General features: G+C 34.0%; 1 protein-coding gene across 4 annotated transcripts; it reads left to right on the top strand.

The window, feature by feature from the left end:
• Positions 1 to 840: 840 nt before the first annotated feature.
• Positions 841 to 15,521, top strand: LOC142353427 (uncharacterized). Of its 4 annotated transcripts, none has more exons than XM_075405659.1 (7): positions 841 to 1,429; positions 2,302 to 2,495; positions 2,843 to 3,024; positions 5,471 to 5,904; positions 9,006 to 9,178; positions 12,378 to 12,613; positions 15,099 to 15,521. In XM_075405659.1, exons 3-7 carry the CDS (start codon positions 2,875 to 2,877, stop codon positions 15,441 to 15,443), a joined length of 1,338 nt encoding a protein of 445 aa, XP_075261774.1. In that variant the 5' UTR covers positions 841 to 1,429; positions 2,302 to 2,495; positions 2,843 to 2,874; the 3' UTR covers positions 15,444 to 15,521. The 4 variants fall into 4 exon arrangements, with proteins under 4 accessions (XP_075261774.1, XP_075261775.1, XP_075261776.1 ...); XM_075405660.1 differs by having other exon boundaries at positions 841 to 1,434; XM_075405661.1 differs by lacking the exon at positions 841 to 1,429 and having other exon boundaries at positions 1,988 to 2,495; positions 5,474 to 5,904.
• The last annotated feature ends 1,297 nt before the right edge of the window (positions 15,522 to 16,818 follow it).

Here is a 16,818-nt window from a genome sequence, read left to right as displayed (position 1 = left end):
GTTGTTTGTTTTTCTAGACGTACGACATTTTCTGGATAACGACAGGTCTCAAAGTCTTTATATGGAGTTTTGAATGGACATAAGTAAGCCTATTTAAAGATTTCAGTTGACAACTTATAATTTTCATTATTTGAAAATATAAACGTATTTCTGCCGTCTTTTGTTCTTGTAAGCTACTTGTTAGCGAGTCTCATTTAGGGCTGGTTCCGTGTTTTTTCTAGAGAAAAAAATAATTTTAGGGTTTTATTTGACGCTATTTTTATTTTAATCTCTAATTTGGCATTCTTTACTTTAAGTGATTTGAGTTGGAATCAATTTTTGTATTCATACATCAATTATTTTTGAGCAATATTTGAATTTTAAGGGTTTTCTATCTCTTGCTCATTTGGCAGACAATTGAGCCTAGAATGTGGATGAGCGGGGCCAGAAGATTATGTGCAAAGGAACCGCGCCTCCTTGTCAAGTCTATATATGTTTCATATATACAAGTCTTTCTACCGCTTACTCATAAAAGCAACAAAAATACAACAAACTTCTTTTAAAAAATGACAAACATATAATAGTGAATTTTGACATCTTTTAACCCTAGCTAGAATCAGAACAATGGCACCGTTTATTCAACGTCATCCATTTATTGAATCAGTCAGTCATTACGGCATCGCAAAGCCATTTAAATGTTGTGCCTCAAATGAATAGCAATTTGTTCAAGCTTGAGCAAAAACAATACAGGAAACAGAAAGCGGAACAAAATTGTCTATTAGTGGTATCAAAAAGCCAACAACATAAACAATAATTTCATTTAATTCCTCTTTTCAGAGAGCATTTCCCTGTGTGGCATCTCCCTAAAACACTCTCTTCGTGTTATGGTTGATAGTTTCAGTCTTTTTGCGTACATATATCATAAACTACTATCTTAACGAAGGCATGCTAAGCTAAAACATTAATCAGAGCACGTGTACAAGGCCATAAAAACTGAAAATTGCGCTCAAAAAGATACTGATATAATTCCAAGTCCACGTTACGTTAAAATAACACCCATAGGCGAGTGCGTTGTTTAAGTCAAAAAATGTCAACTCCACACGTAGCTCGACCTAAAATGAACAGCTAGGAATTTTTCCACAGGTTAATTTAATCATCATCACTTGTGTTACATTGCATACAGCACTATACTTAATGTTTCCGCCCCATTTCAGTCCCCAACGAAATTCAAATTTTTTACATCATAAGAAAAACAACATTATGTTTTGATAGTTAAATTGTATAGTTTTCCGTAAAAAATTCGCTTACGGGAAAAAGATGCAATTAAATTCACGTTATATTGCAATTCAATAAACAATCGCCTGCGTTTAATTTCCTCTTAAAAGGCCAGCTATAATGTTTCAATATTTCCATAACTTACTCCCCATATATTTGCTTACTTATTTACTGAGTCGCGTTTGCCACTTTAATCTCTCTCTTGAGCTCTTTAAATTCTCCCTTCGTATTATAAGAAACTTTGGGAACATTATAGGAATCTAATTAGGCGTACCAAAGTTGCGGTTGACTATGTATTACACGCGGTAGTTCAAGTTGATCACGATAAGGGGATAAAGAGCCGTAAAATCCAAGTCAACGGCGACCGATAGAATGAACAAACTTTAAGTTTGTTTTTGCTCGTGGTAATTAATAAATAATGAACGCAATCAATAAATAGTACAAAAATGTTCCCAAATCTTTTAAAACTTACCGCGCAAGAGGGTAATCGACATTTCAACGAATGAAAACCAGCATGGTATGAATAATTAATGAAACTTTAAGTTTGAAAACCCTCGTTACATAACCCTTAAATGCTCCTAATTATAGTTTAGTCCCATAAAGTTGCAACGCTATCGAACGTATCAAAGGTCAAGGTTCAAATTTAAAACATGCAGAGATCAGAACTTCGCTGTTCATTTGCCTGTCGGGAGCTTTTCGAACGTTCGCTTGCACTGAAACTTTAATGGGACTTTAACTATGAGATGAATCATTGATCAACTTGACATAAACATCTTCTCGATTAAAGGTCATTGACCTTTCAAAAACCGCTCACTGAAAAAAAAAACAAAATTTAAAATTTGCAAAATGAACAGAAAACAAGTGTTTAAATCAATTCGGGGCCGCAAGGCAAAATAAAAGATTTTGAACAAAAGAAGCATTATCAGCTCGTGACATCTTAAAACAGGGTGGTCAGTCTATATTGTCACATTTCGGTGCGTGAACAATCTAAAAGGAAGTCTGCCAAATTAATGGCAAACCAACTCCCTCTACCTCTGAACGCATTAGTGGCTGCCTTTATGCCTTCATTACCACTTTTCCTTAGTTATATCTGGAGAAACTTGACTACTTCCTAACCCACCCAAATCATTCGCTTTACTTTATCGCCGTAGGGTCAATAACGTTAGCCTCTTCATAGCTGCGCATTTTACTTGAAGTTCATTATCAGCTTTCTGTTATCAACTTTCAAATTACGCCTGATAGTTAGTCCCATAAAATTAAAACACAACCGAACGTTCGAGAAACTCCTGACATGCACATGATCATCAAAATGATGACATCTGAATGTTTTAATTTCGAACTTTAATGTTTGAAACGTTGCATAGCGTTGCAAATTTACAAAACTAACAATAATAAGTCCCATAAAAAATATAAAAATACAAAATATATTCAAATGGGCATCGATTTGGTCATTAAGATCTGTGTTTTTCTTTAAGCTCAATTTTATTAGATTTTGGCATGTTTTAAAGAGTTTTGACCTTAACTCTTTAAAAGGCTTTTGAAACGTTCGCTTGAGTTGTAACTTCACGGGCTTGTTATACATTGTTAGCAATTTATGTCAACTGCCGTCATAAGAATACGATGACCACATCTGGTGGGAATAGTAGCATTGGAACCCTGTGCGCATGGGTGCCAACTGGCAAGATGGGTTCTTACGCTGGAGTACTCTCTCTGACATTTGCACTATTCCTTGTTTATTCCTACAATCATCCATCAAATAACGTTCTGCAGGTAAAACATTTGATCTTCATTTTTGAATGGCTCAGATGCCAACAAAATGTCCTGTGATAAAACACGGACAGTTATGCTCCACATGTAAAACAGAAAATTTCAATCTAAGCTGAGACTTTGCGACACGAGAAGCAAGATAACTGTTTATTGTGCAAATATGTTTGTCATGCAAAGTAAGATTACGCAGCAAGGATGATCCCAAAATAGTTCTAATTCAATCTGCAACTAAACCAACTCGTCATAGTTACATCATCAGTGTTTCGCAAGAGAATGTAGAGTAATCGATGTTAAGAGATAAACTGTTTTTGACATGAGTACAGAAAGACAAAACCATTCACACACCAATTTCTATAGAAACTGACTTCTATAGAAAATAAGCATCAAGATTTGAGTTGAAATAAAAACCATCCTCTGATTTCGAAACAAATCAATTTTGTACTATAGCTCATATTAACTAAATGTATTAGTATTGAAAGGCCACTGCGAGTGTATTTCCAAAAGTTCGGCAATTTTTAGCAGTTCAGTTTGCAAGTCGTAGCGCCGTAAAGCAAATCAGCTCTACAAAAACCTATGACAAGGTGAAAAAAAAATCGATGAAGATAAAGAAATGTTAACTAGCAACTTTTATCATGAAACCGTATCTAACACTTGAAGATCACACATTTTTTTATTTCCGTTAGTGGTTTCAGTCTGCTAAAAAAACAACTGGAAAGAAATAAGCTGGAAACGAATCAGACATGGAAAATATATTTGAATTTTATCTGCCGATTTTTAGAAAAACCAGAATGGAGTCTCTAAATTGAGAATGTAAATAGAGGTCACCCAAGCTAATAAATCACTAGCTAAGTCATGAATGAGGTAAGTCAGGATTGCCTTTGAAACTTACCAAACGCTTGTTCTAATAAATTAGTAATCAAATCACATATATCAACATATGCAAAAATAAAAGCAGAAAAATCCTCCATAAAACCAATTCCTTAAAAGATAGAGTTAAAAATTGAAAAACCTAACACAAAATCAATTAAAATTTTGAAAATGAGGCTGCTCAAAACAAGCAAACACGTTTGAGCATGAAGCAGCTAAAATTTCTTGTAAAAGAGAACAACTTACAAGTCAAGAAAACAATGTTCATTTTCAAACTGTCGAATAATTGTCATTATTTTTGAAACAAAGTTTACAAACATTTTCGGTGAAATTTATACATTTAGAAGTTCAATCACTGTTCTCTAGAACATCAGATGGTCTTGTAAGCAATAAAAAAAATAATAAGTCCAACTAATGTAATCAACCAAATTTAACCAAAAACCGAATGAGGGCGCACAATTGTCAATTTTAGATCGATGATTAGCTATGAACAGATAACAAATTGAATTATTATGTATCAATATTAAAATATGAACGGTTAACAAATGAGATTGAAGGGAAATACGACAGAAAATGCAATAACGGTAAAAATCAAATTCACATATGATTTGAAAATATGTGTCTAGTCAAAAAATCATTGGCTAAGAGCTGAACCCATTTCTAAGCTTCCTTTACTCCACCATTGAAGTCAAGGAAACCTTTCAATACTCAAATTGTGAAAACTGAAATCAGTAAAAAAAAGGAAAACTCAAATTGTGTCAAAACTACAAAAAAAAATCTATAGTAAAAACACCTTTTGTAAGTTTACAATTTTTCTAAAAGAAATAGTTTCAAACTCCATAAACTTAAGCTGAGAACAATATTCATCTTCATTTAGAACAAGTCAAAAATTCAATGAGACCTGTCATCGTTTAGACTCAGTAACAAAAGAACAAAAATGGACAAAATTTTTACCAAAAATTTAATGATAACTGTTTCAACAAACAGTTTTCATTAAACAGTTTTCAACTCAGATAACAGAATAAACTCACTATTAAAACAAATCGATCAGCCAAAATGACGGAACAAAAAAATCATTTGGGGTATATAGTTCGTCTCACACTAAAGTGGGTCGGAAAAAAGAGGAATGAGGTATCTTTAACAGGTGCCAATGTAACAAACCATAAGATGTAGAACATTCGTACATAGTTTACCAATTACTCTCAATCTGGATGAAATATTTATATCAAACAGATACTATAGGGTCGGAACAATTATTTCATTAGATGAAAATTTATTGCTTTTTAGATTTTTGAATCAGATATATTGCAACTATAATTTTCAGCAAATTGATCCTCTTTAGTAGGAGAAAAGAAAAATAATCGGGCAAAGAGTTTAATGATTTTTTTACTAGCGCACATTTTTTTGACAACTCAATTGAGATTTTCGAATTATCCGAATTATCTTGGGATGGAGATTGTACACTATTTGGTGAGTTGCTAGATATAAAAATCAAATCAGATTACATAAAATGAATGGACACCAACAATAACCCATCGATTGGTACCTTCAAAAAGTTGAGCTTGAGTATGCTACATTTTAGCAGCAAACAAGCCGCGAACAAGCTATCAAAATTGGTGCGTATGATCCCGTATTTCAACCCTCACTATCAAAAAAATCAACACAAACGGGGTCTTCAAACCAGCCAATCACATCCAACATCTCGCTGATGACGTCATCAAAACATTCACTATTGCCATCACTAATGTCACCCACACATTCTCTAGACAATCTCAAAAATATGTCGACGAGAGAACTCGCCAAAATGGTGCTATCTAACTGCAAACTGACACAATATTTACCAACTAACACCAAACAGAAAGATAATAAGAGTGCGCCTACTTCGCCAGCGGCAGATTCGACGGGAGAGAAGGAGGCTGAGGAGAAATACATGCGATCAATTGAGAGATTGGTGTCGATTGCGAGGCAGACTAAAGAGTACAGATGGCCACCAGTTTACAGTCGTAAGGATGACAAGTAAGTTCTCGTACTTCACACATGTTCAGCAGGAAGTCATTAACTATATATACAAAAACGTGACTAAATACAAATTTTTATTACTGCAAGCTGGAGATGACTGCAGCATCAGCTCAAAATTAAATAGCCGATTACGTAAGTTCTCTTACTATCGCAGAGGATACAAGCTGAAGGGCGGTAATTGTTCCGACCCCTCTTGAGGGGGGAGGAACTATACACTCAAATGGGTTTTTTTTGTTCAGTCAATTTTGGCCGATCGATATATTCATCGTAGAGAGTTGAGACTGATATCATTAGAAAGCTTGTCGAGCGTAGAATATGGAAATAAGATTTTTTTATTTTCGTTTTTTACAGGGAGATATCGAGGTTTAAACTTTCGAGAAAATACAGTGAATTCGTTGATTTTATTCACCTTTTTTCGGAATTTTGGACTAAAATTTCGCCAATTTTGCTAAAATTTAATAAAACTTTTCAAGAAAATGCTGTTGATTTTATTTTCAAAGACAAAATACACTATCGGCTGATTTCATTGAATTTTTTGTCACAGATTCCGGCTAAATATTCCATTTCACAAAATTCAGACTTTATCATAAAAAACAGCACGAAATAAGTTCCTTTAGTCCACTCTGATTAAATTTGCAGGAAGTGCATACCCAAACATCACTAACACAATCTTTCTAGACTGAAAAGGGGGCTAATTCTACTTCAACTTCCGTTGAGAGTGCTCTGTAATTAAAACTTTGCCGTTTTTTGCTAACTTTATTCGTTGATTATCAAAAACGCAGCATTTATTTTTGATTTTTTAACTAAGAAATTATCTATATTTATGACATTCGAAAAATTAAATATTCCTAACGTACAATCATCATTTGCAGGAGTAGTTTTGTACCAATCTTGGAGCGTTACAATCCAAAAATAATTCGGATTGTCATCAGTCGGTGTTTTATATAAAATATTCAATCTTTTTTATATAAATTAAATAACAGAACATCTGAAATCAAAGCTCAATGGCGATAGGTCATTTTGGCTTCCTATTTAGCTCCAAATTAATTTATCTATTTAACTATTTGAAGCTAATGGTCATTTTGGCTTTTAAAATATTTGATTTTTAAACAAAAATGGCTTATTGAACTTTGCCTCCATTTTTCTCTTAATTTAGTCAACTTGTAGCTTAGTGTCAGCAATCAAAGAGTGCTCCTTCTTTCTACTGAATTCGAAATCGGTCTTTATTGCGGTTTTAAGCTTTAAGTTATGTTGTTCTGGCTTTCACACTACTAGATTGCACAATTTTTTTTTTAATTTTTAGGTATTTGCCCATTTTTCAATTTTTCATGTTTTCTAGTTCTGTCAAGTTATCGCGTTATTTGCAGTTCATATATCACATTATTTGCGTTCAAAATAACGCACAATTGATAGCATTTAAATTTTTAAAGATATAGATTATGGTTCTTTACAGCTTCGACAATATTTTCTTGAAGAATTTAATTGAATTTTGTAATTTTGTCTTTAACTGTCGTTTTTACTGTAGAATTTCCTGTACAATGACCCGGTTTGATTGGATTTTCATGGAAGAGTAGATGAGCTCATTTTCTGATAATAGTAGATAGCTGATGGCTTTCATGACTTTGAAAACAATTGTTTTCCAAAATAAAAAAAACACTAACTTCGCATTTTTGTTCATTTTATTGTCTGTTACCTGGTCTCGTTAACTAAAGTTTAAAGATGACATTATTTTTGTCAGGAGAAGGTGTCAAAAGGGATTGATGTCACAAAAAATAATGTTTCTAAAGAATTCGTTATGACTTTACTGGCTTCGACACGGTTTTTTTTTTACAACAAAAAGTAAATGAAATTTTGATTTTTGTCATTTGACGTTCTTTTTGTAGACATAAGACATATTCTGTATAATTGCAGTTCTCAAGGGCTTCTTTTGAAGGAATGGACGAACCTATTCAAATTTTTCATTTTGTAATTAATGACTTTGATGTCTTTGGAAATAATTTTTTTTGAAAAAGAAACAAGTATTACACAATTTTGCATTTTTTTTTCTTTTTGTGTAATTGTTAGCTAGTTTCATTAATGAGCAGTCACATAATACATTATCGGTGTTCGACGAAGGTGCAATCGAACATATTTTGAGGGCCGAATTAAGGCTTTACGTCTTCAAAAGCATTTTCTGGCAAGTTTTAATTGATTTTTTGTTTGTTGTCTATTTGTTGTTCTTTTTGTAACTTAAAAAAAATTGAATACCGAAAGTTCTTAATTCCCTTCTAAAGAAGCATTGCTAATTGTAAACCTATGGGATAAAGTTGATTCCTAATGGTTTTCATTACTTTGAAATTAATTTGTTTTTTTTAAACAAATTGAGCGATTTTTCCATATTTAAAGTTTGTTCTTTTTGTCTAATTGTTACCAAGCCTTATTCTGAACTGCTGAATAGCCTTTTTTTCTGGTGAATTACAATTTATTTTCTTAGTTTCAGTTTTATCTGACGTTATTTTGACTTTGTTATTAAGTTTTGTAAACTTAATAACTTTGTTATTAAGTTATGTCCATTTTTAAAAACTTATGACTTTGTTATGAAGTTATGTCCGTTTTTAAAACGGACATAAATTTTTTGATGTAATTAATGTTCGTTGTTGTGGTTTGATTTTGCCGTTCTTCTTCGCTCGCTTTCGTAATATCGGCATATCTCATCAATCTAAAGCATCATTTTTTACTCGACTGAGTTATTTGCTTTGGAGGTTATCTTTTCGTTCATACACCAGTTTTTTTTTGAAAAATACTTGAATTTTTGTATTTTTCTATCTGTTCCTCATTTGGTAGACATTCATGCCAAAATTTTGGATGAGCGGGGTCGGAACCTTATGTGCGATCGCACATTACCGAGCCTCCTTGTTTGTTTCAAGACTCATTTTATGGTTGGCTCAATTTTATTTGTTCCAAAATCTGGGAGCAAACAGAGTGGCTATTATAGATCTAACGCGCATAAGAATATTACATAATTAGAAATTAGAATGTACATCAGAGAAAAGCTTCAAATCCCGACCTAAGAAATAGTCGACGATTCTAAAAGCGATCCCAGAACCAAACTTTTTCAGATTGTACGCTTACTGCCTCAACACGAAGACAGGCAGCACTTTCCTTCGCAAACATGTGTTAAAGAAAGGGAATCGACAACTCAGCCACACACACATCAGGTCATCTGCCGCTGAGTCTAATCTAGTCAATGCTTTCATGATCATACGGGAGCCCATGCATAGAATGCTATCAGGTTGGTTCTTTTGTCTTGTCTCCAATTATAACAATCGGATGGAAAATTTCTGAAAATTGTAAAGTGCTTGCTCGTATTCATAGAACTTAGATTTACAACAGTTGAATCAGCACTGCAAAAAAATATTTGCTGCCCATAAATTAGTTTAAGAAAAAAACCTACCAGGACAGTACTTAGACCAACACAGCCTTAAAACAAAATGTCACGAAGCTACTATCTCTCAAAAAAAATTTTTAAAAAAAACCGCTTATAATGTTCTGAAGTTGAATTTTCAACAAAACTTTTACTATATTAACTAGCAAATTAATCTCGACGGGTTTACAGCGGCTAAATGAAATATAAAACACGAGGAATTTCAAGAGCCCATAAGAAAAGATAAAGAAATTGGCTAAATAAAATTTTAAATTCCTTTTCGAATACATATTAATTGCTCTCGAACTAAATTTGAAGCACTTACTGTGAAAGTGTCTTTTTTATGCAAAATGTTTGCTTGGCTATATTTGCGCTTGTTCTAGAACATTATTTGATATCTTGAGTGACTATTTCATGCTTGAGTTCTGAGTGATCTAAGTTTATCTTACTGAAACAAAGTTTGTTGCTAATATAAAAGCGGTAAAGAGGTAAAGTATCAACGTGCCAATGTGGCTTAGTAGTTAGGATGTTGCACTGGAATCCTGTAGGCGCGGGCTTCAAACCCATGTGGGCTTTGTATCTCTTCGCATCCATAAAACATTTATAAGCTACACCCACTCTAACCTCTAAATTAAATTGCTCCCATCTGACGCTCAAGAGCAATTCATCCAAAGTTAGTCAATCTAAATTTGTAAAATGTCGGATAGAGCGCATGTTCACATTAACATCACCCTCAAATGATCAAAGTCTCAAGTCTCAAATATGTGTAACCTCAAAAAGGCCCATCTAGAAGTGTAAACCTCTGTAATCCCAGATGTTCCCGGGTTATCTATATACAAATACTTTGTAAACAATGAAACTACAACATTACAAATAGCATCGTTATTGTCAATGCGTAATCGTTCATAGCCTACTCTTTAGCGCAGAACGCGATTACTCGAGGCGTTGATGTTTGATTGAAACATGCCAAAATTCCTCGGAAACTTTTTCAATCAAAATTACATTAACTGAATGTTCAATAGTGAAAAAAACTAATTCCAAATGATTAACCTTCCATGAATTTCCAGAACAAAAAACTGAGCCGAGAACAAATCAGAATATAGCGTAATCACTGACTGACTATTAGCAAAACGATACGAATGTTTTAAGCCTCGATTAGTAATAAATATTGTTGTACGAATCTCCCAATCCCCCCAACTGAGATGAAACACGGGAATGACAACGCGAGAGAAGTTAACAATTGATCAAAACCTTTTCTAACAAGCTAATATCTCATCCAGCATCATCCGGCATTTCTTAGTGGCGGTACTAGTCTAGTCCTATATGCAGCACGGGCGAAAAATTCGTTCATTATTAAAATAAGAGGTAAATAGATTTTAAAACTCCCAAAATTAGAACCAAAAAATATTGAAATAAAATCATTAGAGAAATCAAAATTACTATAGGACCAAAATCTAAAGCACGTAAAATAAAAAATATAAAATGAAACATTATTATTTTTTTTAATTAGAGAAGACCAAGGTTCGGCTTTTTTTAATGATGAAAATTGTATTAGAATACTGCTACATCTGTCTATTGGAAATTCTTCGTGCCGTTTAGTCATTTCGCTTCTATGTTTTTTTTTAAATTTCCTCTTTGACGTTACTTTTTAAATTGCAATTGGAAGTTCATTCCACTTCCGAATAAAATTTTGTATAGATGAACCGTTACTCCATTTAAACTTATGTTTTTTTGCTAAAAAGGAGTATGGGTATGGTAATTTAAAATGATTGGCGTGTTACAGATTTATCAGAGCCTTATTAGAGTCTTTTGTCTGTTGTAGAATATTGGAAAATTTATTCAAAGAAACTTTAGATAATTGGAATTCTGCAGGAAGAATTTTTGTTTCAATAAGAAGATTCCTGATACTATCTATTTGATTTTGAGAAAAACATACTTTCATGTCCCAAGTTACGTTTAGGATTTACCCATATTACAGATAACTTTATTCAATTGGCTTTGGAATGCTGATTCTTTATAAATAATTAAACCTAAAAACAAAAACTTATCGGTTGGCTCCAGGTAGTGTCCTTTGAGCAAATGACAATTTTTTTGAAAATCGTTTTTGAAAATCAAACTTTGGTTTGTTATTTGATATGGAAATGCCGTACTCCATAATAGAAATATCTGCCGCGCTTAAGTTGCAGCAATTTCTTTTCTTTTGTCAACCACTAAAGTAGCCCAATCTGTCTGTTTCAAAGCCCATGTTATATAGTCACATTGAAAAACTAAGGACCGACCGGTGTTTCGTCATGCTAAGTTTCGTCATGCAACTTCTCCCACCGGTCGGTCACGAATATCCGGTAAATGAGCTTCGGATATATTTCAAATTGGGTTTTTCTTAGCTGTTTCAAAGCCCAATATATCCGAAGCTCATTTACCGGATATTCGTGACCGACCGGTGGGAGAAGTTGCATGACGAAACTTAGCATCCCATAGATAAAAAACATCAGCTTCACCAAAAATTGATCTTCAGTGTTTAACACATAAGCGAAACCGGAAAAACTTTTTAAGGCATGAGATTCAGTCAGCTATCCAACAAGGGCTTTCCTCAAATTTGTTTCCTTAATCTATCAAGCTTCCAACTTTCGATTTTTTGCAACCGAACACGAATACTGTACATTAAAAAATTCAATTCAATTGTTCATACTGCAGCACTACTCCACTGTTAGCTCTGTATAGCTGAGCAAATAACTTAGAATTTAATTAGCAGAACCAAGAGAATTTGCTCGGGATACCACGCTTGCAACAAACCGCGCACAAAATTTGGGCCAGTATTGCAAAAAAGGTAACGTCAGTTAGACTAGAAAACCACCGGCAGCAAACCACTAATCCCACGAGATGCCATTCATAGTACGGCAAGAAAAACTCCTCTCGCCAAAAATTTCCAAACAAATTGTTTGTCTATTCATTTTCATCTTAATGATTCATTCAAATTCTTTCTTTTCTTGACACCGAAAAGCAATTTCGAAAAGGAAAGCCCTTGAATGTAACAACGACAGTAATCGCCTAGTCAGTCCTATTTCAGCATACCTGAACAAACTGAAGGAGTGTGACCATTATAAGGGAACTTGTGGTCCGTGGACTAGCTTTGCCCGCAATATAGCAACCTATGTAAAACTCAGTGGAAAGAAAAGTTCCAACCTCTATTCAAAATCGATTGGCTCAGTTGAACCGACAAAAGTGACCTTTGAAGATTTCGTAGACTACATCATACACATGTTCTTGAGGAATGATGGGAAAATAAAATCACCGACTCCGGATGTAAGTACAGAACTATGAAGAAAACAATTACGATGTTAACTCATTAAAACCTCGTCCGCTTAATTACCATCATACTACTAGACCACCATGAACATTTAGTATATAAAAATCCAATTTGAGCAAACTTTTATTTTGACTCTTAGCACAACCGTTGACAAAAGTAAACACACAAAAGTCAAATTTAATAATGGCAAACTGCCTGTTTTTTAAGACAATTTTAATCAACAAAATTTTGGTCGTTTCTTTCAAAATTTGTACCAATCGACTCCATCATTAGAAATTTATTCAATCTTAATTAGGACAAAACTGTCGAACCTACTTACAGTGAAAATCAAGACAGAAGTTGGCCAGTTTTCTGAAGGTAGCAGTAAATTGAGTTCCACGTGAAATCAGTTCAATTTGATCGATGTTGAATTCACAATAAAAAATTTTGCTGAAATTGGAGCTTTGAGCAACTTAGATTAAATTTTACGTGGAGCTCATCTAACTGCTTCGTACTGCTCATAAAACTGGCCCAATTCTATTTGCAGCTTCTCTGTAGTTCGGTTTAACCGCTTATCCGAATTCAGATCTGTTTCAAAATTCTGGTGAATATGCGTTGATTAGTTTCTATATCAAAAGAAACATCCAAAATTAGTCTGACTAAATATGGCACCAAAGACGGGCAGATTACCTTCAAAATCGCATCTCATACAATTACTTTTGTCAAAGAGCATACAATCATTGACAAAAGAAAATGTAAAAATGGCAAATTTACAACAAAACGCCTGTCTTTCAATCTACCTTTGACGACCTATAACGTATTTATCAGATTCAGTTAAGCTGAAAAGCTTTTTTAATTAAAAAATCTAGATACGAGGAGGTCACTTTTCCGTAAGCAGTAAAAAAATGGGGTTTTCTGAATGTAAAAGTCCATTGGGTCCTACGTGAAAGAAATCTGTTAGCTTGCTCACATGCCTTTGTCATTATAAGAAAGATATTGCACTGTAAATCCAACAACTTCATGATCAACTTGAACTGATTTCACGTGGAACTCAACTTACTGCTACATTTAAAAAACCTGGCCAAATTCTGTCTGGATTGTGTCTCGAGTATTTTTCGACAGTTTATCCGAATTAAAATCTGATAAACTTCTAACGATTGAGTCGGTTGATGTAAAGGACCAAAAAGAGTTGAATAAAATCTTCAAAAACAGGCAGTTTAGCTTGCTCATGCCTACATCATTTAAAGCAAAATATTACGAGGTCAATCTATTAAGTTCCCGAAAAAGTAAAACAGATTTCAATGTAACATCTTGCTTAAAATGATGGAGGCATGAGCAAGCTGAACTGCCTGTTTTTGAAGATAATTTAACACTTTTGGTCGTTTACATCAAGTGACTCAATCTAAACTGTCAAAGCTTCTTGTCAAACCTACTTAGAGAAAAACCCAGACAGAATTTGGCCAGTTTTCTGAAGGTAGCAATAACTTCAGTTCCACGTGATTCAGTTCAAGTTGATCATGAAGTTGTTGAATTTACAATGAAATTACAACCTTGCTCAAAGTGATGAAGACATGAGCAAGCTGAGCAGATTTCATTCACGTGGGACTCAAGTTTACAGCTACTTTCGGAAAAATGGCCACCTTCTATTTGGATTTCCTTGGCAAAAATAAACTTTTAGCTTAATTGAATTTTGATATATGATTATGCGTAAATTGGAATAAAAATAGAAACAAACTGATAAAATTAGTCTGACTTAATTGACTTCAACAACAGACAGTTTATAATGTAAAACTGTATTCAAGGCGTTTGTCAAAAGCAAGTTAGTACCCGATAGCGTTACTAAGTGCAGTAACTTGTACTTTACACGATGATACAGTTAACTTCTACGTCATTGGTCCGCCACATAAGTGGTCGTGTCTGCTTGAGAAATTGAGGTAAGCAATGGTAACTTATCAGAGACCACAATCGCAAAAAATAACATTTTCAGACACCTTTCATTTCATAGTAAAACGAAAGTTGTCACAAAATGTAAAAAATATTTTACGTGTTTCAACAATAGAGACAAAAATTCAGATATCACAGTCCTCATATATATCAAGATTTCGCAGGTGAGCCGAACTGTTCCATTGATTGTGAATAGGATAACAATATTCGCAAATCTGTCCAGGGCCATGTTAGGACAAGAAAAGTTTTAAGACACCAAGGTTTTATTGAGCACGTACTTTTTCATGTTTTTGCCGAATAACTAGAAGACAGAAAGTAAATTAGTATTTAGTGGGCAACAGTTTAAACTTGGGCAACAGCTTCATTTTATCCCGAGAACTGTATTTATCCCGAGGTAAGACTATGCATTAAAACTAACATACACCATTATCAAGGCTGCATAAAAATGGATAAGATTCTATTATTCTAGCGGGGCGCTAAACAGTTCCCAGCAACAACGCCGTTCAAGCCTGCTCAATTAAAGGATGTCTACTTGTATCAATCGTATATTAATTTCAGATAGATACTCCCAACTGGACGTGGTGGCACTGGGAATCGGTGGTCATGGACAAATGCTACCCTTGCGGAACTGTATGGCGAGACGTCGTTCTATTTGAGAACCTTGAGGGACATCTCGGACAAGTACTGCCCAAATACCCTCAGCTGTTCCTCAATACCACAAAGCTGCCAACTATTAAGTCCAGCGACACTAGTGCAAAAGTGAAACAGTATTTTGATCAACTAACCGACTCCCAGATTTGGTTTCTGGGAAAAGTCATGTACAATCTTGATTACTCAATACTGCCTTATAATTTCAACGACTTCCTTGTGTCAATCGGTCGAGAACACTTAGTACAACTATGACTAATAAAACTTTATTTATTAAATGTCCCATAAATTATAAATCTTGCCTACTTGTAAAACAAATTTTAAAGAACTCTATTCAGTTTTCAACAAGCGTAAGACGGCTGCATGATTGAATTCCACTCGAAGTCTAAAATTTTTTTGAACGAAACAGAATCTTGCACACTTATTATGTTCTGAGACTGAAATTCTTGCAACCTGATATATGTAGTTGAAGTCACACAGATCGTTTCGCGGAAGTCGAAGTTTTATTCGTGCGCTTTTAAAAACTTTCAAAATTGCTCTATTGTAGCTTTAAGTTTAACAATTGTAAAGACGCAAATTGTGAATTTTAATTTGTAGTGCAGAAATTTGTGGCCCTCTTGATCGAACACAGTGGCAAAGCAGAATTTCGGAATTTGGGAATTAAATTAGTTGGTTTTCAATAATTCAAAGCTGATGAATAAGACATCAGCAATGTGTTACTTTGACTGAACAGGAGACAGGTTGCTATTCATCATTTTCACACAACTGCGCAGGTGTGTACACATCCAAATAAAGAGAATCATTGACTGAATAAATTACTAGGGGCGAAAATTCAAAGCATGGCTAGACGAATCCAAACTTTATTCCATTTCATTTGTTCGTTGATAACCAACTGCTTCGCACCGCACGCTTAGTCTGCATTCGAAATAAAAGACTCGGTGAATTTTAGACATGGATGAAAACTTCTATAGGAGTCACTTCAGAGACCTCTGAGTGTACAAATTTGACACTTCAATACAATTGACAAGTAATAGCTTAGCGTAAGCTATATTGCTGCTGTCTTGATATTAATATTACCCAAAGGTGAGAGAATTTTTAAATGACTCCATTTTCTCAATTTGCTGCTAACCGGGAGATCAAACAAAAAGCCTCCAAGGCATTTTAACACCAAGAAAAAATACTGGCAATGGGATTTCAGTTATTGCAATTGATACTCTCAAACTTGATACATTTGATCACTTCTGTGAACTCGTGAATAAAAAAAACCGGAAACGCAATTTTGTTACGGACTTGAGGGGCTTTGTAAGTTTCAGAAATTGTGTTGATTCCTGAAGACAAACAAGAAGAATTACGTGAATCTGTGCGTGAGGCATAATGTTCATACACTCTAAACTAAAGCCCATAGAAATCTGCTCGATTTACAAGTTTTCTTTAAACAGCTACCAGAATCTACAAAAGTTCTTAAGATCTAAACGGTTAAAACGTTTCAAATACAATATTTATGCACTTCGGAAAATTCAAAAACTAAACATTGCATTTGCGAAATTTTTGCCATTTCGATCTTCAAAGTTTTTTCTGGAGTCAGTTAGCTGTATATAGAAGAATACTTTGTAAATTGTGCAGATTTCTA

Source organism: Convolutriloba macropyga, chromosome 14 (genome assembly GCF_964194025.1).
Source record: "Convolutriloba macropyga chromosome 14, txConMacr16.3, whole genome shotgun sequence".
In the NCBI taxonomy this organism is placed as follows: Eukaryota; Metazoa; Xenacoelomorpha; order Acoela; family Convolutidae; genus Convolutriloba; species Convolutriloba macropyga.
This window is presented reverse-complemented; position numbering and strand designations above follow the sequence as displayed.